Source organism: Gracilinanus agilis, chromosome 5 (genome assembly GCF_016433145.1).
Source record: "Gracilinanus agilis isolate LMUSP501 chromosome 5, AgileGrace, whole genome shotgun sequence".
Lineage (NCBI taxonomy): Eukaryota > Metazoa > Chordata > Mammalia > Didelphimorphia > Didelphidae > Gracilinanus > Gracilinanus agilis.
In genome coordinates, this window is record NC_058134.1 from 203871044 (window position 1) to 203894936 (window position 23893).

Below are 23893 nucleotides of genomic sequence, written 5' to 3' on the forward strand. Positions count from 1 at the left end.
TGGGAGAAAGATGATAGAAATATTTTCACTGCCACTAATGAGAAAACCAGCAATGAACTTTCTTTGGGCCAAGTAGTTTGAACTCAAGGATAACTACATGCTTACTGTTGGCCATTTCCCCCCCTGGCCTTTCCATTCAAAGATCTTTCACTTGCCAGAGAGAAGAGATTAAAAAAAATAAGGAGTTCTGTTTTCTCGCCTTTTTCCTATTTTCCCTTATTATTTTTTCATCTTTTCCTTCTTTCTCTTTTTACTTATTGTTTCAACCTTCTCTAGCAGTGAGCCAATATCTTCTTCTATAAACCCCTTGCCATTGAGCTTAAAAACTTTTGCTACTCTTAATTTTCTTTGACAGGGTTAGTATATTCTGGATGTTAGCATTTCTGACACTTTCCATATAAGACAGTGTCATGTCGTGTTCATCCTCCATTCTCTGCTTTTGCCTCCAGCCTCTCTGTCTTTTTTTAGAATTGAAGTTGGTTTGTGATTTTCTTTGCATCCACATTGGTCATTTTAGACAACTACCTATTTTCTCCCATTTCAGAGATTTCCTTTTGTGTTTCCATAATATCATTTTTAAGGACTTCCTGTCCTCTTCAGGGCTCTGTTCTGCTTTATTGATACTTGTTTTTTTATAACACCAAAACTTCTCAATGATAACCCCCACCCACATGAAATTTTTCCTTGAAACAAATGAATATAACAGTTAGAGATGAGGGATTGTGGACTGCCAGGTATATGTACTTCAGCAATAAGTTGGACATATGACCTTTAAAACAAACAAATAAATGTAATTAAAATTCTTCATCTCTTCTGACTCTCTCTTTCTCTGTATATGCCTCAACTTTTGTTTATTTTTCTGTCTCTGCTCTCAGTCACACTCCTTGTATTAATTCCCAGTGGTCAGAGGAGCACTTTTTTCTAGCTCTTTTCTGGAAAACTTTCAGCTGGAGCATCAAAGGCCAATCTTTTTCAGGGGTGAGGATGAAGAGCTTCTCTTCCAGCTTCATAACCCTCTTTTCTTACCACACCTGGACTCTCCTACCTTTTCCATCTTTTCCTTTAAATATTAGAAGCTACTGGATTGAGAATGCTTGGTCACATAATTCACATCTGAGGTAGGCAGGTAATAGATTGATGTTGGTTGCTAGGCTCAGAAGGAATTACATAGCCTTTACTGACTTGATCTTACATATTACCCTAGTAATCATACTATTCTTCCATTCCTCTCTCACTTTTTTTTCTTAACAGTGAAAGTGATATTAAGCAACTTTGGGTGCAACTGAAGAAAGATGAGCCTCACTTGCTGTCCAACTTTGAAGAGTTTCTCTCCAGAATATTCTTCCAGCTCCAAGAAGCCCATAAGGAAAAGGATGAACTGGAGTGTGCTCTGAAAAAGTGAGCATCCAAACTTAATTTCTCTCAGTGTCTTCCCTCTACCTGAATAGATACATCAGTGTTTCTTTTGAACCTTCCATTTAAACATCCTAGAATGTTTTAAAATCATTCTTTAGTAAGATAGCATTATATTCAACTAATGGACTTGGATGTAGGGAGAAGGAAAAGTAGAAGAGATTCTGGCAAGTTCCTTAGCTTCTCAGTACCCTGAAAACTCTTTAAGATTCTTGAGTTCCAGCTGATATATTCAGCTGTGTTAGTGAATGAACAAAGAATAAATGAATAAAGGATGAATAAAGGAAGAAGCATTTATTAAGTGCTTACTGTATACTAGACATTGTGCTAAACACTGGGAATAAAAATATAAGAATTGGAATATTGGCCCTGAATTTGAGAAACAACTTATATTAATTATTCAAACCAATTCAATAAATATTTATTAAATACCTACTGTGTACCTGCCACCTAGCTCATGCCTGTGGTTCCAAGAAGCTATAGGATGTTTAGTAGCCACAACCCAGTAAACTATCTAAGCAAGCAGGCTAAACCAGGTTGAAGTTAACCAACCTCAAACCTATCGATGAGTTGGTGGGGTGCCTACTTCAAGCATGTGAAGACTTCCTCTGGTAGAAAGGGTGGAGGAAAACAAGTCCATGAAGGCAGTGGAAGTATGAGTAATGGAGCACTTAGGTCTTAGTTAGACATTGAAGATTCCAAGGTCATCCACTGCATCATTAGCTATTACCAGTCATTTTGATTTTTGTCTTGCCTCTGGATTTTCATGAATCTGGAAGACAGAATAAGGTTGACAATTTTGTGCAGCTATGTATCACTTCAATCCATGCATTAAAAGACAACACCAGTGATGTCATTTGGATCCTCTGAGTACTAAGGACAAGGACCAACTGCATTCCAGGCACTATACTAAGCGCTGGAGATACAATTAATTAAAGATATTCTATGCTCTCAAGAAGCTCACTATTTCAAGGAGGAGGCAATATGCAAAAGAAGATACGTGTGTGTGTGTGTGTGTGTGTGTGTGTCTGTGCAGACAGAGAAATAGATAGAAGACAGAGAGACAGATAGACAGACAGATAGGTAGCAAAAATCATTAGCACAGTGAATGAAACAATTAAACAGTTGATTGACATTCTTTCCAGAAGTAAGTATAATATTGATCTAATTACAGGTCTCAGAACAAAGAATGAGGAAGGGAAGGGTCAAAGAAGGAAGGAGGAGTTTTTGCTTAATATCTAGGCCAAAAATGACTAAGGTGATGAAAGTGTGGCTGGGTTTGGGACTTTCATTACTTAGAATAGTATGGCTTATAGAAAGAATGCAAGGAATTTCTAAATTGGGAGGACCCTAGAAAGGAGGTCGGGGCCAGAAACAAAGAAAAGGTAAATACATCTTCTAAGCAGTGAAACCATCTTTTAAAGTAGGTCAGGTCATGATCTAGAAAAACGTGATAAAAGCTCAAGGAAGAGTTTTCGTAGAGTTTGGAAGCAACTTAAAGAAGGTCATTTCACCCCACCTGTGTCTTTAAGCCAGATAACTATGAACCCCCTTCAGGAGATTAGGGTGAGCAGGGATTTATGGAAGTTGATCCATTATACTCCTAACATTACCTCAATAGGGGACTCCACAAATAGTTTGGACATTTCATGATAGTATCTTAATATTCAGTAGTATGAATTCCAAATGTGTATATATTTGAGCATCCCAGGATTCATGCTAAAATGGTCCTAAACTAAACTTACCAAACCCAGGACTTATAAAGACTAGATAACATTTGCCCCATGATGATCATTTATGAATTACCCCCAGACCATGCATTTTCCTTCTTGTTTTTTCCCTTAACTGAGTTCCACTTGGCCTGTGTCAGCTAGATCTTGACCTCCCTGGTACTCACTTCTAAATATCTTATTTTTAGAAGGATATTGACAGGCTGGAGCATATATAAAGGAGGGTGACGAGGATAGAGAGGGGACTGGAGACCATGACATAAGAGAATTATTGAAATAACAGCATATTTAGCTTAGAGAAAATGTGGGAGGACATAATAGTCATTTTCAAATATTTGGATATTCATTGTATAGAAGAGGGATTTGATTTGTTCTACTTAATCTGGGAGAACAAAGCCAGATTGGACGAATGGGTGGGACATCAGAGGGGTTGAAGTCAGCTTTCTAAAATAATAGTAATAGTAACAGCAATGTAACAACAACAATAATTACCATTTATACAGTGCTTTAAAATTTGCGAAATGATTTACAAATATGATCTCCTTTTGTCTTACCAACCCTGGGAACCCTTGCAAAAGTTTCAGTGATTAGCCCAATGTCATATGGCCAACCTCGAAGGCAGCTGGTGGTACCATGGTACAGAGTGCTGACTCTGAGAGAGAAATGCCGGAGTTCAAAACTGGCACCAGTACTTGCTAGCTGTGTGATTCTGGGCAAGTCACAACCTCTGCCTGCCTTAGTTTCTTCAACTATAAAATGAAGATAATAGCCACATCAGCCTCTGAGGATTGTTATGAGAATCAAATGAGGTGTTTGCCTAGAACTCAGGTCAATGCCTGGTAATAGTGAATGTTTAATACATGCTTATACCCTTCTCTTCCATGAAATTCTTAACTAGATCCTCTGGCTCTGATTCTAGTATTCATTGCACATTGCATTGGGCTGTTGCTTTTGGCATTGGACCTCTGTAGGAAGTTGCTAACTGCCAATAAAAGGCAGTTGAGAAAAGTTAAAAGGCAGTTGAAAAAAGGTAAAAAGTCTTATTCAGGACTTCCCACAGCTCCCACTCCAGCCCGGCAGGGAAATAGTCTCTACAATTTGATCATGTTTCCTTGGAGATACAGCCATTCTTTTAAAACCCCAGAACAAAAACCATAACAAAAGAGCCGTGAAACACAGGTTTAAGGCATGAAATCCAGCAACTGGTAGTTTGGCTCAGCATTTTGATGTAAGAATTGGACATGAAAAGCTGTCAATGAGAACTATAGACTACTGAAGACCTATATACTACTCCTTGAAAATTTCATAGACCCTCGCACAGAATGTACATTTGCCTCCTGTCATAGCCAACTATTTATTGTCTATTTTCAAAGTAGTTGTAGGTACCCTAAAAAAACAGGAAAGTGAATGTGTCCCTTTAAAAATGTGACTGGACAACAAAAATGAAAATTTGAAGAGGCAAAAGGGAATACTGACTTGGTAAGAGGTTGGAGCATGAGAAAAAGTGACATGGAGGAGGCAGAGAAGAAAGCCCCTCTGGACCTTTGAAGCTAATCTAAGGGTTAGGGAAGGTGGAGAAAGAGGATTGGTTGATCAGAGGACCCTTGAACAATTTACCCCAACCCACTAAAAATTATAGAATGTAAGTGATAGCAACAGACAAAAGGCATAATCGAAATAAGATTTTGCCCCTTCCAGGTTCCTAGTGGTTTCATTCCTAGCTCATAAAGCTTATGAAACCGTAAGTGGCTAACAACCCAAGAGAACCAAGATTAATGAAAGGTATGAAACTGGGAATGGCCAATTTCATAAAGCATTTCACCCTCTTTATACTTTATGGGTCAGTGTAAAGGAAGAATAAAGAAGTCTTATTCCTTTAGGAAATGTGAAATTGTTCCTCAATTAATTTGATAGAATAACATGTGCATTGTTGGGACAAAGTAAAATAATTACATTTATTGACATATAATAAGCCTCACAACATTTTTATGTTTTTAAAACTTTTAATATGGAATATGTTCTCCTTTTGTTGCAGTCATTTGTTTTACATGATTTTGCATCAAATTTATAAGATTTTGACATTCTTTAATTCATCATGAAACCATGTATTACATGCAATATCAATATTAACTAATTAAATAAAATGAACTGACATTGAGTATAACTTTGATGAAGACCTAGTCTAGCCTTTACTCTAGCTTAAGTTTTCTTTCTTTTTTAAAAAAGTCATTCCACAAACATTTACTAAATGCCTACTGTGTGTCAGGCATTGGGCTAATTCCTGGCAATACAAAGACAAAGGCAGTGTAGTACATGGAAAGACCAATGGATTTAGAGTCAGAGAATCCAGGTTAAAACTCTACCTCTGAAGGGACAGCTAGATGGATAGAGTAATAGGCCTGGAGTTGAAAGGACCTGAGTTCAGATCTGACTGCTGACACATCTTAGCTATATGTCCCAGAATAAGTCATTTAACCCTGATTGCCTAGCCCTTGTTACTCTTCTGTCTTAGAAATGATACTAAGATATAATGTAACGTTTTTTAAAAAAATCTACCTCTGATGCCTACTACCTGTGTGAACCTGGGCAAATCATTTATCTTCTCTGTATCACATGGATTTTCTCTGAGGTTTACATCAGGAGAATTCCCAGACCATTGAACCATATTTATCTAAGCCATTTCTTGGACATTTCATAACATGTGGCATAGCATAAGATCATGTTATAACTTCCCACCTGGATTTGGGAATTTCCATAATTCCCAAACAATTCTGCATCTCAATATAGCAATATATTCATCAGAGTTCATCATTCCTTCAATAGTGACAAGATTTCCAGGCCAATGTGAAAGTAAAGAAAATGATCCAAACAAGTTTTTGGCTGGATGTTTTCCAGTCTTAAGAAAATGATCAAATATTACAGTGCCACCTGGACTTCTGACAAAATTTTTGGTAGTCTTGAATGAAAAATCCAATTTCGTCCATAAAAAAATTACCTTTTCAAAAATCTTAAGTACTCCAGTCTTTCTGTTGTCTTGACCATGACAATCATTTCTTTCTTCCTAACACAAGCTCAATGGAGTTTCCCCCCTCTTTTCCTGATCTTCTTGCTAACATTCAGAAGCTAATGTAACACTATAGAGTAATAATAGTCACCCTTCTATCTGCTGGGTCTCCCTGAAAGTTGTTTGTTTGCTGAAGATTGATTAAGTTCTTCTAAGCCATAGCTTAGTTCTTGCAGTTGTTTTTGCTGCCTATCATACTTTCCTTTGGTTAATTCTATTTCTTGGTAGCTTGAAAGGTTATTAAAAAGTTTTACTTTTCTATACCAACTGCTACCACAATATTTATAACAGTTATTGATACATGTTTTTTAAGAACTGTAACATTTGCATGGCTTCTTGAAGTAATATCCTGTCTTAAAATTCTTATTTAAAAACATAAAAAGTAGAAATACATGCATATAGCATGAAACCCTGCAGTCACTTGACAAAAAATGAACTAAAAATATGAGAGCTATCTTGGTTCAGTTTTATTTAGTCGAGGTCTGTGTGTTCAAAATGCACCCTAATATCAGTAGAAGCATATACACATGGCTATTTCTGTTCCAAAATAAAAGCATGTCAGAATTATTGCTTTTCCCATGTAATTCCCATACCACTGGATAGAGCTAGTAAAAGATTATCCAGGTTCCCTGGGGACATAAAAAGCAGGAGAATGTTCAGAGAAGAGAGTCTTCTTTAATAGACAAGAAAATGGCCAGCTATGAAGAAAGACTCTAGCTTTCAAGAAGAAATTATCCTTCCTTTACCCCCATGAGAACACCCTTTACACAGCTGCCAAACTGATATCAAGACATCAATATCTTTATGCGAAAATCAGCAATATTCTCCTATGACTTCTAAGTGAAAATACAAAATCCTTTACCTGATGCTTAAAGTCCTTTAAAATCTGTTCTTAACTACCTTTTCCATCTTATTTCTCTGCCCCCTCCCCATTTATTTCGTATTACCTCCTTTTACATACTTTGGTGTTAACCAGGATTGCTTGTTGTTTCTTTGTACACAACATTCCATCTTTTGTTCTCATTCCTTTTCACAGATGAAATTCACATGTCTGGAGTACATTCACTTATGTATACTTTTTGGAAACTTTAGTTCCTTAAAAGATGAATTCAGGTCTATCTCTTTCTGTAAGACCCTTTTTTGATCATCATAACTGTTAATGTTCTCTCCATGGGGGGCAACTAGGAGGCTCAGTGCACTGAGAACCAAGTTCAGATACAGAAAATTCTGGGTTCATATTGTAAGGGATAAAAATTAAAGGTTGGAATAAATTTATGAGAAATGTGGTAGCCAAAATTATTATTCAAGTCAGAATGAATTTTTATGGTAGTTTATTTATAAAAGGAGAAAGAGCAAAAACAAGGAAAATCAGAGCGAGAGAGAGATAATTACTCTGGCCCAGTCCAAACCAGGCAGGGCTTCAGAGGCCCCCGCAAAGGGGGCCCAGAGGTAAATTAAACAAGGGTTTTAGCTACTAGGCCTCCTCTAAGATGAGGAGCCTCTCTGGAGGCTAGTACCCTCAGAAAAGCCAGGAAAGGGAGTCAGTCTTTTTCATTCATCCATGTGGTAGTTCTAAGGGAAAAATCAAAGAGCAGTCCAAGGTCCTTAGCCAGAGCTCCTCTAAGTTCAAGTTCAAAGGTGATAAAGCTGGTCACAGAAAGTTCTTGCCACTTTTAAAGACCATTCCTTTTGTCGCTTCCTGTGTCTTCCTTCCACTTTACAAGGACCAATTACAGCTAAAGTTTTGCTTAGGACTTCCTGGGTCAGTCAGTTGATTCTGATTTGTCACCCACTATCACACGTGGGTCACAGACCTCCCCCACTTAAGAATAAGTGGGACATAAATGCTTCTGGTGATTAAATCTAAAAATGGGCAGGGGAGAGTTAATCTCTTTTTCACAATCCCCACTGTAATCATTTGGGATACTGATTTTCCCAATTGATCATTTAACGTAATTGGCTTATACCTCTAAAAATCTTCTAATTACAGGTGTATACAATATTGCACCTTCTAAAAGAAAACTACAATAGTTAGAGATAAGAGGGAAATAGGAAAGAGAAAAAGCAAAACCAAAAGCCACCAACAGGAAGGAAAAGAGCCCTTGGCATGGAACTCAACCCAATTTATATCCTGTCTAATTCAGCATGTAATGGCAGGAAGTGAGTGGGGTTCTGAAAATTGTAGTTTTGCTGAGGATCTAGTTTTGCTGGGGATCATAGTTTTTAGGGTAACAGATTCAAATTACACAATATCTAGCCTCAGAAACTTTCTAGCAGTGTGACTCTGGGCAAGTCACTTAGATCCCATTACCTAGCCTTTTCTGTTCTTCTGTTTTGGAATCAAAGCAGGGTGTTGATTATAAGATGGAAGGTAAGAGTTTTTAAAGAATGTTTTCTCCCCCTTGAAATTACTTTTCCTATACTTATTTTTGTATTTATTGCTCCTTGAGGGCATAATCTATGTTTGTTTTTGTTTCCCCAGTGCCTAGATAGAAGTTTTGATCTTGTAAAGCAGAAACTTTATCATATATATATATATATAAATATTTTTTTTTAATCTTCAAATAGTTGTGGGTTGACTCTGAATCCTACATTGCTGGACTGAATGAATTTCAATTTGACATTTATTAAATGTGTCAAGGCCCTGTGCTAGAAGCTAAGGATACAAAGGCAAAAATGAAAGTCTTACTGGCCATAGTCTATTGAAGGGTATGATATTTATGGAGATTAAAAAAAACAAAGCAATTTGAGGAGAAGAGTTAACTCTAACACTGAAATGGAAATGGGAAGAGATTAGAGAGCCTCACAGTGGAAGTAGTACCTGAACCAAACCTTGAAGGAAGAGAAACATCCTAAGGGGCAGAGATGAGGAGAGAGAGTAAATGATGGGGATTTTGGAGCAAAGTGTAACTGCCTAGAGGCAAGTAATGGAATGCTAGTTTCTGGGAAGCTAGTAATGCAGTTTGTCTGGTACATAGATTTTGAAGAAAAAAGTAATTTTAAATAGGGCTGGAAAAATCAATTGGAACCAGAATGAGGAGGACTTTAGATGGTCAAATGAAGGAATTTGTCATTTATCTGAAAGGTGATAGGTAGTCACTGATGGCTTTTGTTTGAGCAGAAGAATAGTATGTCGAGGTATGTACCTTAGGAAGATTATTTTTAGTTGTACATGGGATGAGATGAGCCTCAAAGTTAGGGGGACTAATTAGGAGGCCATTGTAATAGAGTAGGTGAGAAGAGAAAAAGAGAAAGGAATTGATGCAATTGATTTTGTGGAGGTGGAATCAAGATTTGGCAGCTGAATAGAATGGTGAATGAAAGAAGAGTCAAAGAATATCCCAGGTTTTAGTAAACCTGGGTTATTTTGAGGGTTGTGGTGCTCTTGGTGGAAATGGGTATGTTTGGACGAGGAAGAAGCATAGTGATATATAGATGTAGAGTTCTTAAGAGGTATCTAACTCTATCTTTCTAGATCTCCATATCTAGCTATTTACATATATCATATGCATGTGTATATAATATGTGTGTATATATGCATATATAAATAATATATATGTATGTGTATATGTGTATACACACAGAAAAACACACACACATATGTGCCAACTGAGAAGCAGCTAGTGGTGCGATGGATAGAGTTGAGCCTGGAGTTGAGAATACTTGAATTAAAATCTGGCCTCAAAGACTTATTAACTATATTTCCCTAGACTGGGCACTTAACCCCTTTTTTGCCTCAGTTTACTCAACTGTAAAATGAGGATAATGATAATACTTACCTGTCAGGGTTGTTATTGAGAATCAAATGAAATAATATTTGTAAAAAGTACTTAGTATACCTGGTATGTTATAGATGCCATATAAATGCTTATTTGCCTTCCCTTTCCCCAAATCTGTAGGAATGCTCATTTGTACCCATGGCAGCTGATAAGATCATCAAAGAGAAAATTCAGAGAGAGAGAAAAACAAGATAATTCAAGACAGAACCTTTCTTGGGATATGAGAAATAGGTCATGATGCCTAAAAAGAGAAGTCATAGATAGAAGTAGATTCAGTAGAGACCAGGAAAGTAGAGCGCATCCAAGATTATGGTCAGCAGTGTCAAAAGCTATATAGGATTCATGTAGGATAAAGACTGAGAAAAGGTCATTGAAGTTAGCAGGTAAGAGTTCGTTGGCATCCTTGGAGAGAGCAATAGAGTAGCAGAATCATAATCTTGTTTCTAAGGCATTGAGGAATAAATGGTTATTGGGGGAGTGAAAGCACAGAGGGTATAGAATTCTTTTGGGGAATTTGGAAGTAGAAAGTTATAGAGATGAAAGACAATACATGGATGAGCAGACTTGAATGAAGTTTATTATTATAATTTTTATTAATAAAAGAAGCTTTGGCAGGATAGGAGAGGAGAGGACTGCTGGGAACACAAATATAAACTAAAGAAAGACAGTCCTTATCCTCAAAGGGTTTAATTCTCATGGGAGAGATAGCACATAATAGGAAGTTGAAGGGGGGGGGGGATGAAAAGTATTCTGGAGAATCAGGAGCTGAGCCAAGTTAGAAGAGAACAAGGTTGGCATGTTGGGGAGTGTCATGGGGGATGGCCTTCATTTTTTCAATAAAGTCAGCAAGTTTATATGCTGAATGAGGAAAATGTTGGGGGTGGTTAAAAGGGTTTGAAGAGAGAAGAAGCTATTTAAAAATTATAAAAGAATTAAAGTATTACCAAGCAGCAATGAGTGCCCAAGACACATTAGATAATATGAAATTATATTATGTGTCCATGCAAATTGCCAGTGTTTAACAAATGTTTATTGCCTTGACTACAAATTATCCAATAATAGTATATTTTCATTGGTAGAGGGAATTGTATCACTGGAAATTCCTAGAACCGATAAAATCACAGGACAGAGCTCTCTCCTCAAAAATAAAAAGTATTATTGTATCTAATTTGCATCGCCATATTATATGTGCCTTTTTTGTTGATTTAGAATTGAGCTTCCCCCTTGGCTGAAACAAAACTCCTACATTCACCAATTACACTGCTTGCTTCTAAATCAGTTATGTCTCCCAAATCACATATGTTATATATGTAAAGTGGCAGTAACCTCAGTATAGATTTAGTCAAAACCCTCTTTTTACCATCTGTTTAGGAAAATTGCTACATACGATGAAGAAGTTCAGAATCTCTATGAGGAAATGGAGCAGCAGATAAAAAATGAGAAGGAACAGTTTCTACTAAAGGTAAGTAGCTGGACCTGGAAGACCAAACTGGTGATTTAAAAAGTTTATTCTCCCTTAAAAATTGTCAATAAATCAAACATTTCTTAAATGCCTATTACAAGCCAGGCACTAGAAGTACAAAGGCAAAAAAAAAAAAAAGATCAAACTGTTCTTGTCCTTAGAGAGCTTATAGTTTTGTCTATAACATTTGCAAATATGAGTAAATGTAAAAATATACAAAGAAAATCTGGGGGAGGGGGACACAAGCAGTGAGGGAGATCAGGAAAAGCCATTCATGTCTGAGATGATTCTTGAACCGACCTGTGATAGAAACTCGCCCTGATTCTCCATAAGTAAAAATGACATCCTTTTATAGCTCTTTAAAACTTTTGAAGCAAAACTTTATATAAGTGTGTAGGTTATTTGTTATATGAAGAAAATGAAACTCAAAAACAAAGAACTTGCTCATGGTTATTTAGGTAGTAAGTGGTCAGTCCATAATTTGAACCCTTATCTCCTAACTTTAGTTTCAGCTCTCTTACCATTATTCAACATTGTTTCTTATTTGCTTAGGCTCTAAGATTTGAACCTGGAAAGATTATTAGAAACCATCAAGTCCAATCCAATCTTTTGCAGCTGAAAAAACTATGAGACATTAATTCAGGGATTTGTTTAGTTATTCTAATCATGGTTTCTTGGTAAAGATCCTGGAGTGATTTGCCATTTCCTTCTCCAGCTCATTTTACAGATGAGAAAACTGGGGTAAACAAGCTCCCTTTGCCCAGGGTCACACAGTTAGTAAGTGTCTGAAGCCAGATTTGAACTCAGGTTTTCCTTACTCCAGACCTGGACCATTATCCACTGTGCCGCCTGGCTGCTCTTAATTCAAGAATTCTTTTGTTTAAATTTCTCCTCTGACCCTTACTGGGTGACAAATTACTTAAACTCTCTCGATCTCAGTTTCTTTACCTATAAAATGAGGGTAGTAATACTTTGTATTCTTAAGCTACTCCGTAAGGTTAAGTTCAAATTCTTTATTGAATGCAGTCACTTTGCAAACTTTAAAGGACTTTATAAATATCTGCTGTTATTTGTTGTTGTCGTTGTTGTTATTATGTTTTGCCATGAATGCAAGAGAGAAGCCCATGGTATGTACGAACAGGTTAGCAATACAGTATCAACGTGAGAACTTCAAAGAAGAATCTGAGTAAATCGTATTAGAGAAATCTACAATTAGAAAAGATAGGTTGGTCACACTGTAAGAGATTACAGCTGGATGGCTGGAATGCTTTTGATGTCAGGAGAAGGCAAGTAAGACTTCTACCATATTGAGTGGAGGGACCCCTTTAGTGAGTTTAGGGGAGAGCATGGACAAGCATGGGACGGACAGGTGTCAGTGAGCTGTGAATTGTATCAGTGGATAAAACATTTACACCAATGAGGTTGATTTAAATCAATGAGACTGAATTAATTTTTGATTATGATTATTATAGTACTGCTTATATGATATCATAGCTAATAAGTGGTAGGGTTATTATTATTATTATTATTATTATTATTATATCACAGATAGTAAGACCTAGAATTGGAAATTTAAGCCCAAGTTTTCTGATTCCAAATTGTTATCTAAAAAAGGCCCTTTTCCTTACATCATACTTCCTGTGACTACACCCAGAAACTTAAATCTCCATGAGAAAAGACTAGTCATAGCCAACAGCTGTAGACCCAATGAAGGCATGTCAGTGTTGCTGCACTGTTCTCTACTCCTCACCCACCCCCAGGCTCTAAAACACAGCCAGAAAATTCTGTCTGCTCCCAGACCATCAGTTTGGCTGGATGAGTAAGCCATAGTCAAAACCCACGCTCTCATGTCTGTCAGACACTGCAGAGTGATCTTCTGGGACCAGCAATTGTTACTGGCAAACTCCATGCTACTTCTTTTATCCCATTGGGTTTAATCTACTAGGTGACCAGAGTTTGTTGGGTTATTATTGCCCTTAACTCATGCGCCACTATCTTCTTGGTCAAACATGGGCCCTTGTGAATAAAGAAAACATTGAAGGCAAACTTCCAGAGAGTAAAGGGGATGGAGGAAAAAAAATTAAAGAACAAATGAGTGCAATTTAACATAATCAGAACCTGACAGTACTCACCCTCAACTCCCTCAACTTCCTTTTTAACACAATATCTGTGAAACTGACTAGATTGAGTAGTTATGCTTTTTAACAAAAGCAGAGATGACTGATACATAATCTGTAGCACCACTAAAAAGCATGCATTGTTTTTGAGGCAAGGAGAAGAGTAGGAGTGGGGATGGTGATAGAGATGGGAGATAGGGGGTGGAGTGGGTAAGGGCACCATATTTTGTTGTTAACTTCCAAATTCCTAATTTTTTTTTCTCCTTAAACCAAAGGATTATTTTCCAGGAAGAAGTGGGAGAAGATAAGAGGAAAAGGAACCTTTATTTCTTTAAGTAGCATGGGAGTTTGGTGTAGGGAGAGTAGAAAGAAAAAAAGAAATGGTTCTATGTAATTTGTAGTTCAGCCAGTCCTGCCAGGGAAAATGCAGAAAAATTTAGGTACTCTCATAAGAAATCCTGGCATGGGAACACCAAACAATTACATTGGCCTAAAAGGTTGGAGTGGATTGGGGAGAGGAAGGAAAAGCTCATTAGTGGCTGTCTGGGTTCAAATTCATTGTTTTTTTTTTTTTTAAGAACACTGATTTAGGTCTATTATCTCAGTCTTGATTTCTGGAAAGACATTGAAAAACTGGGACATGTCCAGAAAAGGGTAAATAGGATGACCAGGGGCCTCACAGCCTGCCCATGAGAATCAGTTAAAGGAAATGGGTATGTCTAGCCCGGAGATGAGAAGACTTCCAGGATATGATAACTGTCTTTGAGTATTTGAAGGACTATCATTTAGAACGAAAATTTCAGTTGCTCTTTTTGTCCCCAGAGTGCAAAATGAGTAGCAATCAGTAGAAATCTTAAAGGACAGATTTAGGTTTGATATAAATTCATTTCAATTGAATAAACATCAAGTGTTCACTCTATCTATCCAAAGCACTCGGCTAAGACCACAAAGACAAAAACAGAATAGTCCCTGCTCCTAAAGAAAACCATGTATAGAATGAGATACACAGAGAAGATAGAATGTATATTGTTTATTCCTTTTTTCAGTCATGTCCAACTTTTGGTGACCCCTTTTGGGGTTTTCTTGGTAAAGATACTGGAGTGGTTTGCCATTTCCTTCTCCAGCTTATTTTATAGATGAGAAAACTGAGACAGTTGGGGTTAAGTGACTTGCCCGGGGTCACATAGCTAGTAAGACCTATGTCTGAGGCCATAATTGAACTTAGGTCTTCTTGACCCCAGACCCAGCCAACTTCTGTACCACCCATCTACTCTTAGGGAAAGGATCTGGGTTCAAATGCTTCCTCTGAGTCTTCTTACCTGTGAGTGGACCTTAGGCAAGTCATTTAAAACTCCTTGATCCAAGTTTCTTTATTTTTCCAATGAGGGGGCTGGAGTAGATGACCTCTGAGTGTCTTTTCAGCATTTGATATAAATCCTGTGACTAGATGGTCTCTGATGTCCCTTCCAGCTCCAACTTATTCTTTGACTGAATCTCAAGATATTTCTTACTAGGTTGTATCTGGATTTAATTTTTTTCTCTTCTGGTTGGACAGGATATGAAGAGATTTCAGTGCCAGAGTCAAGAGCTGGAACAAAAATTGGTATCAAAGGAGCAGGAGCTGGAGCAACTTGTCCAGAAGCAGAAACGGGTATTTCATACCACTTCAAAATAGTACCTGTATTACATTCCTATACTTACATACCTCTCTTATATTCTCTGGGCCATGCCCTTCACTTTAAAAAATTTCTGGAAGATTCCATTTAGCTGTCAAAGTAAAAGTCTTTCAAAACACAGGCAATCAAATGAATGCTAACTCTAATTCTAGGAGCAGAACTTGGGAAAATTGCTTTTGATTTCCCATGAGGTGATGAGAGGCATTTTCCTATTTTCCCCCCATTTTCTTTTTTTTTATTTAACATCATTAATAAATATGAACAGTTTACCATATAAAGGACAGAAGAGGATTGTATATGATCTCATGATTTTCTATTCTGTAGTTTTTATTGTGTATACTAAATTTAACAGATATGGCCTTTCTCTAATATAGAGATCCCTTTATAGAGATCCTTCTTTCTATAAAACAACACAGTAGCAGTAGCAAAAATTGCCCTGTTTCTTTGGGTCCCCTTATAAATCTTTTTTCTCTTCTTCTTTGTTTTAAAACATATTATTTATTCTTTCTTTGGCATCCCTATCACTCCCTACTCCCTCTGACCCATAGAAGCCTTTGCATATAAAAATGAGTATAGTGAATCGAAAAAGGCAACATATTGCCCATGTCTGCAATTTCAGGTCTCATTCTATAGCTCTTGTCCATCATTTCTTTGCCAAGAGATGGGTATAATTCTTTATCAACAGTTCTTTGAAGCAAAGATTGTTGCATTGAGCTATTCCGTAGACTTTCAGAAAGAGTTGTTTCTTTCTGAAAGAGTTGAGTTTTATGTTATTGTGGAAAATTGTTCTCCTGTTCACTTTTTACCAATTCATGCAGGTCATCCCAGAATTCTGGGAAGAAATTGTCATAGCCATTATTTGTTACAGTGTTAGAGTAACATTACAGTACAGAAGCATTTCACATTTCAACACATTCCATTTTTGTATCATATTTTATTTATCACTTCCCTAATTGATGGACATCCGCTTTATTTCCAGGTCTTGGTGTCAGGAAAATCTAGAGAGAATAGACTAGCCAAGAGAAGAGGTCATTGTTAAAGGCTACTGAAGAAGAGAAAGATGAGGATTAAGAAAAGACCATATGATTTGGCAATTAGAAGTCCTCCAAGACTGAACTCAAATCTCACCTATTAAAAGACATTTTGAATTATCTCCCATTTATATCACATATATCCTTTTATATACATAGTTGTTAGTATGCTTTTTCCCTCATTAGAATATGAACTTTCTAAGGGCAGAGATCATGTTTTTCCCCTTTCTCTGTATCCTTGGCACTTAGCACAGTGCCTGGCAAATAGTGAGCAAAAACTCAAGAACTTGCTGATGATAGTTAATGATGAAAGTGATACAGTTGAGAGCCATGCCTAGAGAGGGAGGTCCTGGGTTCAAATGTGGCCTCAGATACTTCTTAGCTGTGTGACCCTTGAAAAATTACTTAACTGTCATTGCCTAGCCCTTTCCCTTCCATAGTACTGATTCTAAGATGGAAAGTAAGGGTTTAAAAAATGTGGTAGAATCATGGATTCATCCAACCATTCTTGAAAGCAATTTGAAATACATGCTCAGAACACTAAACTGTTCATACTCTTTGATTCAGTGATTATACTATCAGTCACGTACCCCAAAGAGGTCAAAGATAAAGGGAAAAGACACACAAAAATATTTATGGTGACATATTTTGTTGAATCAAAGAACTAGAAGTAGTAGGTATCAGAGGCAAGTCTGAGTTTCAGTTCTTCTTGACTCCACTGCAGCCCCTCAGTTCCCCGGGTGGAATAGTGCCAGTTCTGGAACTCTTTACCTTCCTAGGTTGTGGAGAGGAAGCATTTTGCAAATACTAATTTTTATTTTGTCGAAAGAGCACAAGATTGGGGCAGCTAGGGAGCACAATGGATAGAGCACCAGGCTTGGACTCAAGAGGACCTGGGTTGAAATCTGGCCTCAGATATTTCCTAGCTGTGTGACCCTGGGCAAGTCACTTAACCCTGATTGCCTAGCTCTTGACCTTCTGTCTTAGAATTGTTACTGAGACACAAAATAAGGGTTGGTTAAAAAAAATTTGATCCAGAGTCAGAAGGCTTGTGGCCAAGGACTGCCTTGACCATCTGCTCATTCTGTGGGCATGGACAAAGCATAAATGAGTCCCTTAACAGTTTTGAGCCTGGGTTTCTTTTTTTGTAAAATGGAGGAAATAATATGTAAAAGACTGAACTCCCAGAGTTGTTGCAAAGATTAAATGAAATAAAGCATATAAAGTCCTAGGTAAATACTACTACAATAATAAGTATTATTATTTTAAATCCCTACCTTCTGTTTTGGAATCAGTGTATTGGTTCCAAGGCAGAAGAGTGGTGAGAGCTGGTCAAGGGGGTTAAAGTGACTTGCCCAGAGTCATAGAGCTAAGAAATATCTGAAGTCAAATTTGAACCCAGGACCTCTTGTCTCCAGCCCTGGTGTTCTTATTCATTGAGTCACCTAGCAAGCAGCCCAGTGAGTTGAACTTTAAAAGGTGGCTCAGACTTTTGTCTAAAAGAAGGAGAAAATGGGGGTTAGCATGAGCAAAGGCATAGATGAGAGGTGAGAGGGCAGGGAATGTCCAGGGAAGAGGAATGTTATCCAACTGTTTAATCTGCCTTGCCTGCAGTTGGAAACATCTCTGCTGTGGACAGACCCAGACACAATCTGTCAGTACTTCGGTTTGAATGGTAGGAATCTATTTTTAGTGGGACCATCAAATCCTCTTGGAAAGCCCTGTGTGTGCAGGAGCCGACTGGTTTGGAGCTCTCAGGGATAGTGCCACACCAGCTAGTGTCCAGATCAGGGGCAGAAGGGACTCAGATCATAACACTGATGGGCAGGGGACTGTTTGAGGGCTTTGTTTTCCAAGCACTTAACATAATGCCTGGCATATGGTTAACACTTAATAATGCTTTCTCTCTCTCTTTTTAAAACCCTTATCTTCTGTTTTAATAGTCCATACTGAGTATAGGTTCCAAGGCCAAAGAGTGGTAAGGGCTAGGCAGCGAGGGTTCATTCAGAGACTTGCCCAGTCACACAGCTAGGAAGTGTCCACGTAGTTGCCTCCTAAAATGCTTACTGATGGATTGACTCAAAGATCATATGATCATAGCTTTAGAGCTAGAAAGGGATAGTCATGTCTAAACCTCTTCATTTTGCAGGGGAGGAAACTGAGACCCAGAAAGGTCAGGGGGGTTCCCAAGGTCACACAGGAGCAGAGTAAGGCTTTGGGCTCAGTCTCTGCATCTCCCAAAATGGGGATTTTCCCATACATCTGACTATAGTGGGGTGGTTTGAGTATTCTTCTGCCTACAGAAGAATCCTATTTAATGCTCTGCTATCAAAATGGCTGGTTCATTTTTATCTTTGTGTTCCTGGCACAAAGCCCAGTACCTGGCATGTATTATTGTTGTTATTTAGTCATGTTTGACTCTTTGTGGCCCTATTTGGGGTTTTCCTGACAAAGATACTGGAGTGGCTTGCCATTTCCTTCTCTAGTTCATTTTATAGATGAGGAAACTGAGGCACACAGGGTTACACGACTTGCCCAGAGTCACCTTGTTAATAAAGGTCTGAGGACAGATTCGAACTCTGGAAGATGAGTCTTCCTGACCCCAGGTCTGGCACTCTATCTTCCAAACCACCCAGCTGCCCGCCTGGAATGTAACAGGGGCTTAAATAATGCCTACACATGGTATGTGTATGCAATGTGCTATGCCTCACTGTTCTCTATTAGTGGAAGTAGTGGAAGGGAAGACCATGAATGGAAAAAAAGTCAACAAAAATATGTAAAAGTCATTTCAGGGAAGTAGAGTTGTAACCACCAAGGTGGCTTAGGGCTGGCTTTATGGAAGAGATGACTCAAGCAATTAAAAATACATTTCATGGGGCGGGGGGGCAGATAGGTGGCTCAGTGGATTGAGAGCCAAGGCTTGAGACAGGAGAACTTGGGTTCAAATGTGATCTCTGACACTTCCTAACTGTGTGACCCTGGGCAAGTCACTTAACTCCCATTGCCTAGCGCTTTACTGCTCTTCTGCCTGGGAAATAATACACAGTATTGACTCTAAGATAGAAGATGAGAGTTATGAAAATGCATGAATAAATAAAAGACAAATTCCTTTACCTAGAAAGGAAAAAGTTGGGAAAGCAGATTTGTGAGCATGATTAATTTAAGCCAGCTTTATAATAGATCAGTGGTCTTCTGAGCCTCCAGTTTGGCCAAAGACCCCTGCCTGATACATGGAGCTTCTTTTAAGGTGGAAAAGAGGAACTTACAGAGAGAATTTACAATAGGAGCTCTTATAACAGAGAAGATGCAAGTTTGGGGGTGATTCTTGCCTCAGTTTTTCCACTATTGCCAACTTTTAGGCAATGGGCACCTTCAGGATGACTTTGTGGTTTAAGAAGCTTGATGCCACAAGAGGTTTGATATTGAATATTGCTTACTGCAGGGGTTCAAGGTCACTGATGCTGCTGAAAAAAAGACAAGTTTCCCCTTAGCAGCCAGCTATGAGAAAGGAGATTTAAAACCTCTGATCTCTACCTTAACACAATATCTAGTCTTATTCCTGTAAATACATTTCTTACTTTCATTTATCTGCCCCTAAATGATTCATTCTGGACTGAATTTATAGGTAATTGACTCCTAAAGCAAGCATTTATATTAGTTTAACTTAGTTGCTAGGACTGACTGTTAAGAAATAAATCATGGAAGTAATCAGTATTAACTATTCCTGAAGTTTTATCTGTTTCATTGCAGAACTTTGAAAGAAGTTAGGGATCCCAAGGGGAGGAGGCAGAACATTCCAGGGACTTGGGGCCATTGCCTTAAAGACCCTGAGTCAGGAGATGGAGCGTTGTGTACTGAACTGCCCGTAGACAACCCTGACTGCTAGCTGGAGTGCAGAAAGGAGACTGTCACGTCTAAAACTGGGCAGGGAGGCCGGAGCCAAATTGTGAAGGGCTTTAAAAGCCAAACTGAACTGTTTGTACTTTCTCCTAGAGATAAGAGTGAGTCATTGCAGCTTCTTGAGCAATGGAGTGACATTGTGAGAACTGTGCTTTAGGAATATCAATTTGGCAGCTGTGTGGAGGATAAATTGGAGAAGGAAGAGACTGAAGGCAGGGGAGCCAATCGGGAGGCAATTGCAGCAGTCCAGGTGGCAGATAACGAGGGCCAGGACTTGGGTGGTAATGGTGTGAGTGGAGAGAAAGGGGGAGATATTGTCCAAGCCGAAACAACATGACTTGGCAACTGTTTGGAAATGAGGGATAAGGAAGAGGAAAAGTCAAGTTTTAATAAATGCTTGTGGAAAGGGTAATTTGCTCATTTTAGTGGTCTGGGGATATCTCCTTTTTCCTCTCCTCTTTATCCCGATTACCCATGAAGTTTTTGCCAATTAGATTTATCTATTAAATGAATGATGGCAATGCTATTTAATTACTAAATGCTTGCCTAATTACCCAAGAGCCCCTGAGGAATCTTCCAGAACTTGTTGTTATTCTCATCCTTCTCTGTCTTCCACCAGCTGCATTAATTAGTCCAGTTTTTTTTTTGGTAATATATTTCTAATGGTACAATTCTTTGTCTAGTGAAAGAGTTGAAATTATACAGATAGTCTGCTGTGAGAGAGAAGTTGGAGGATCCCATTTCTATGGTGCCTTACTGTTTACAAAGTCCTTTCCCTGCCCAATATAGGAGGTAGAAAAAGGGATATGGGAACTGCTTTACACTGCATTTTCTATATTGGGAAATGAGATGACTTGAAGGAGTGAATAAGGCATTAATTAAGATGTTATTACCAGCAAAGCACTCTGCTGAGTGCCGGGAATGGTAAGAGAAAAGTAACAGTTCTTGTTTTCAGAGAGCTTACACTCTAATGGAGATCATCCAAATGGAAGGTTTCAGCCAATGGTCACCCAAACTGGAAAATGACAGATCTGGGATTTGAACTCAGGAGAGTGGGGCATAGTGAAAAGTAAAATATAGTTCCTAGAGTCAGAAGGCCTTGGTATGACTTCTAGTTCTGGCTGTGTCATTCTAGGAAAATCACTTAACTTTTTTTCATCCTTTGTTTCCTCAATTGTAAAGTAAGAGTAATAATAGTTGCTCAACATCATAGGGTGGCTGTTAGGAAAACTTCAAGTATTACATAAAAAGCAGTTTCTGCTATTATTGTTATCCGAGTTCATTGTGTTTTCCTCTTACCATGGTAAGTGGTTTCAGGATGAAGAAAAAAGATCATAGAATTTAGAGATAGAGATCTAGTCCAGCTCTTTAGTTTGATGGACAAGGAATACGAAAACCAGAGAGCGAAAAATGACTTGCCCTAGAACCCACAGCTGGAAGAGATTTCAGAGCTCATAGTCCAATTTCTCCTTTTATAGGAGTGGAAACTCAGTCCCAGAGAGGTCAAGTGATTTGCTCAAGGTCAGACAGGTCATAAGTAGCAGGATGGGATTCAAGTTGAGATTCTTGGACTCTAAATCCATGACTCATACCATGGTGCTAGGATGCACCTTTTTACTTAAACTTTGATTGATCTGTTAGAGTTGTTTGCTAAGCAGAGTACCATGTCAGGCTCCTCAAGATGAAAATAATTGGGATTATTTAATATAAAGAAGAGAAGGCTAAGGAAATATATAATTTAATATTTCTTCACATACTTAAGGAGGACAGTTTTGTGAAGACTGACTCATAATTGTTCTTTGCCTCAGTCCTAGCTGATTTAAGTTAGACCCTAGGAAGAATATCCTTTCACGATTATCAGATAAAGGATGCTATTTCCTGGATATTTGATTGATCTGTCTGGGTTGATTTATTGAGGTCTTTCCTAGATGCAAGAGATGGCTTAAAGGATATATTTCTTACATGAAAATGTGGATGTAAAATAGGGAATCAATTAATCCTGAAAGTTACAGAGGGAGGGAGGGAGGTCAAGGTCTTGGACTTCTAAGGGGTGTATAGGGTATTAAGGTAGGACTAAAACCTCTAGTGTGAGGATTAGTGTTCTGTGGACTGTGGCACTACCTCACTACCCAGGGAGGACCAGCACCTCTGGTAGTTGGCTTGCTGAACCCTTTATCCAGGGCTGCTCATCCACCTTTACTGTCTACCTTTTATCTAATGCTCACCTGTGGCTCCAAGAAGCTGTAGTCTGAACAGCATCCACAGTCTGGTAGAACTGAGCGAATAACATGGGGAGAGGGAGAGCACCTGAGAATGTTCTGTTCTGGGGGGCTAATAATGTCTGTTTGACTCATCCTTTTCTCCTCCCCTCTGTTGCGCCTTTCCAGCTGGAAGGTCAGTGTATGGCCCTCAACAACGACAAACATGAAACCAAAGCAGAGAACACTAAGCTTAAGCTCACCAACCAGGAGCTGGCCAAGGAACTGGAAAGGACCTCAAGTGAGCTCCAGCATGCCCAGCTGCAGCTAGAGAGCCTTCAGAAAGAGGCCTGCAAGCTGCAAGAGGAGAAGGAGATGTGAGTGGTGAGCTGTGGTGCAAATCATGTTGGCGAGCCTCTGATTAAATTTCACATGCCAGAACTAACCTTCTTCTCTACTCCTGTCAAAAGTTACCCATCTTGGAGGCAGCTGGGTGGTTCACTGTATTGAGAGCCAGGACTAGAGATGGGAGGTCCTAGGTTCAAATCTGGCCTCAGAAACTTCCCAGCTGTGTGACTGGGTGAGTCACTTAACCCTCATTGCCTAGCCCTTACCATTCTTCTGCGTTAGAACCAATACACATTGGTTCTAAGAAAGAAAGTAAGGTTTAAAAAGAAAATAATAAGTTATCCATCTTGTGTCTTATGGAATTTAGGCTCTTCTTTTTTCCTTCTAAGATTACAACTCATTATCTGATCAAAAAATTGATCTAGTGTTGATGACTATTCATGAATTAATCTTTAAATTTAGTTTTTTAATGTCTTTATGTCTTGTAGACATAAAGCCCTAGCTAAGGGTGTGCTGGAGTTCAACTGCATTGTTAAATTCAAAGTGAGAGTTGATTGTTAAATTCATTGCAAGCATTTATAACTCAGTGATCAGCAAACACTACCAATCAGGGCTTGATTTATTGTTTTGTTGATTATCTAGACTTAGTTATAAGTTATAACTTATGTTATAACTTATTGTTATAAGGAAGTTAAAGAGAAAACATTAATAATGCTGATTACACTTAGAGGTATGCCCTGTAGCCATTGGTAAACCTTTAACAGCTTACCGTTGTCAAGACAGATTGAAATGATGGAAAGAGTTTGGAATGAGAGTCAGAAGATGGGAAATCTAGTCCCAACTTTGCAGAGTTCCTATCATGAAAGCTTAGACTGGGAAAGCAGGCAGTTGCCTTTCCATGAAAGAGGAAGTATGGTGTAGTAACGTTCTCATTGGACTGACTGATCTTCTAGTACTGGCTCTGCTGTAAAGTAGCTGTGTGACTTGAGACAAATTATTTAACCTTCTTGGGCCTCAGTGCCCTCATCTATAAAATGCTCAGGTTGTAAGATGTTCCTTCCAGTTCTAACATTCTCTGGTTCTAAGTCTATTTCTCCAATACTCCACTCATCTGCAACTTAAGTTTCTCCAGGACATTCAGTCAATGAATACCTGGGCAGCCTCCGAAGCTTTTT

General features: G+C 38.4%; 1 protein-coding gene across 1 annotated transcript in view; it reads left to right on the forward strand.

Moving 5' to 3' along the window:
• The window catches only part of CRACR2A (calcium release activated channel regulator 2A), a 122251-nt gene that overhangs the window by 30600 nt on the left and 67758 nt on the right, over window positions 1-23893 (forward strand). Inside the window, exons 4-7 of the mRNA XM_044679090.1 lie at window positions 1252-1398; window positions 11358-11448; window positions 15121-15216; window positions 22560-22747. Coding sequence (XP_044535025.1) covers window positions 1252-1398; window positions 11358-11448; window positions 15121-15216; window positions 22560-22747 — 522 coding nt within the window. The remainder of the gene's footprint in view (window positions 1-1251; window positions 1399-11357; window positions 11449-15120; window positions 15217-22559; window positions 22748-23893) is intronic.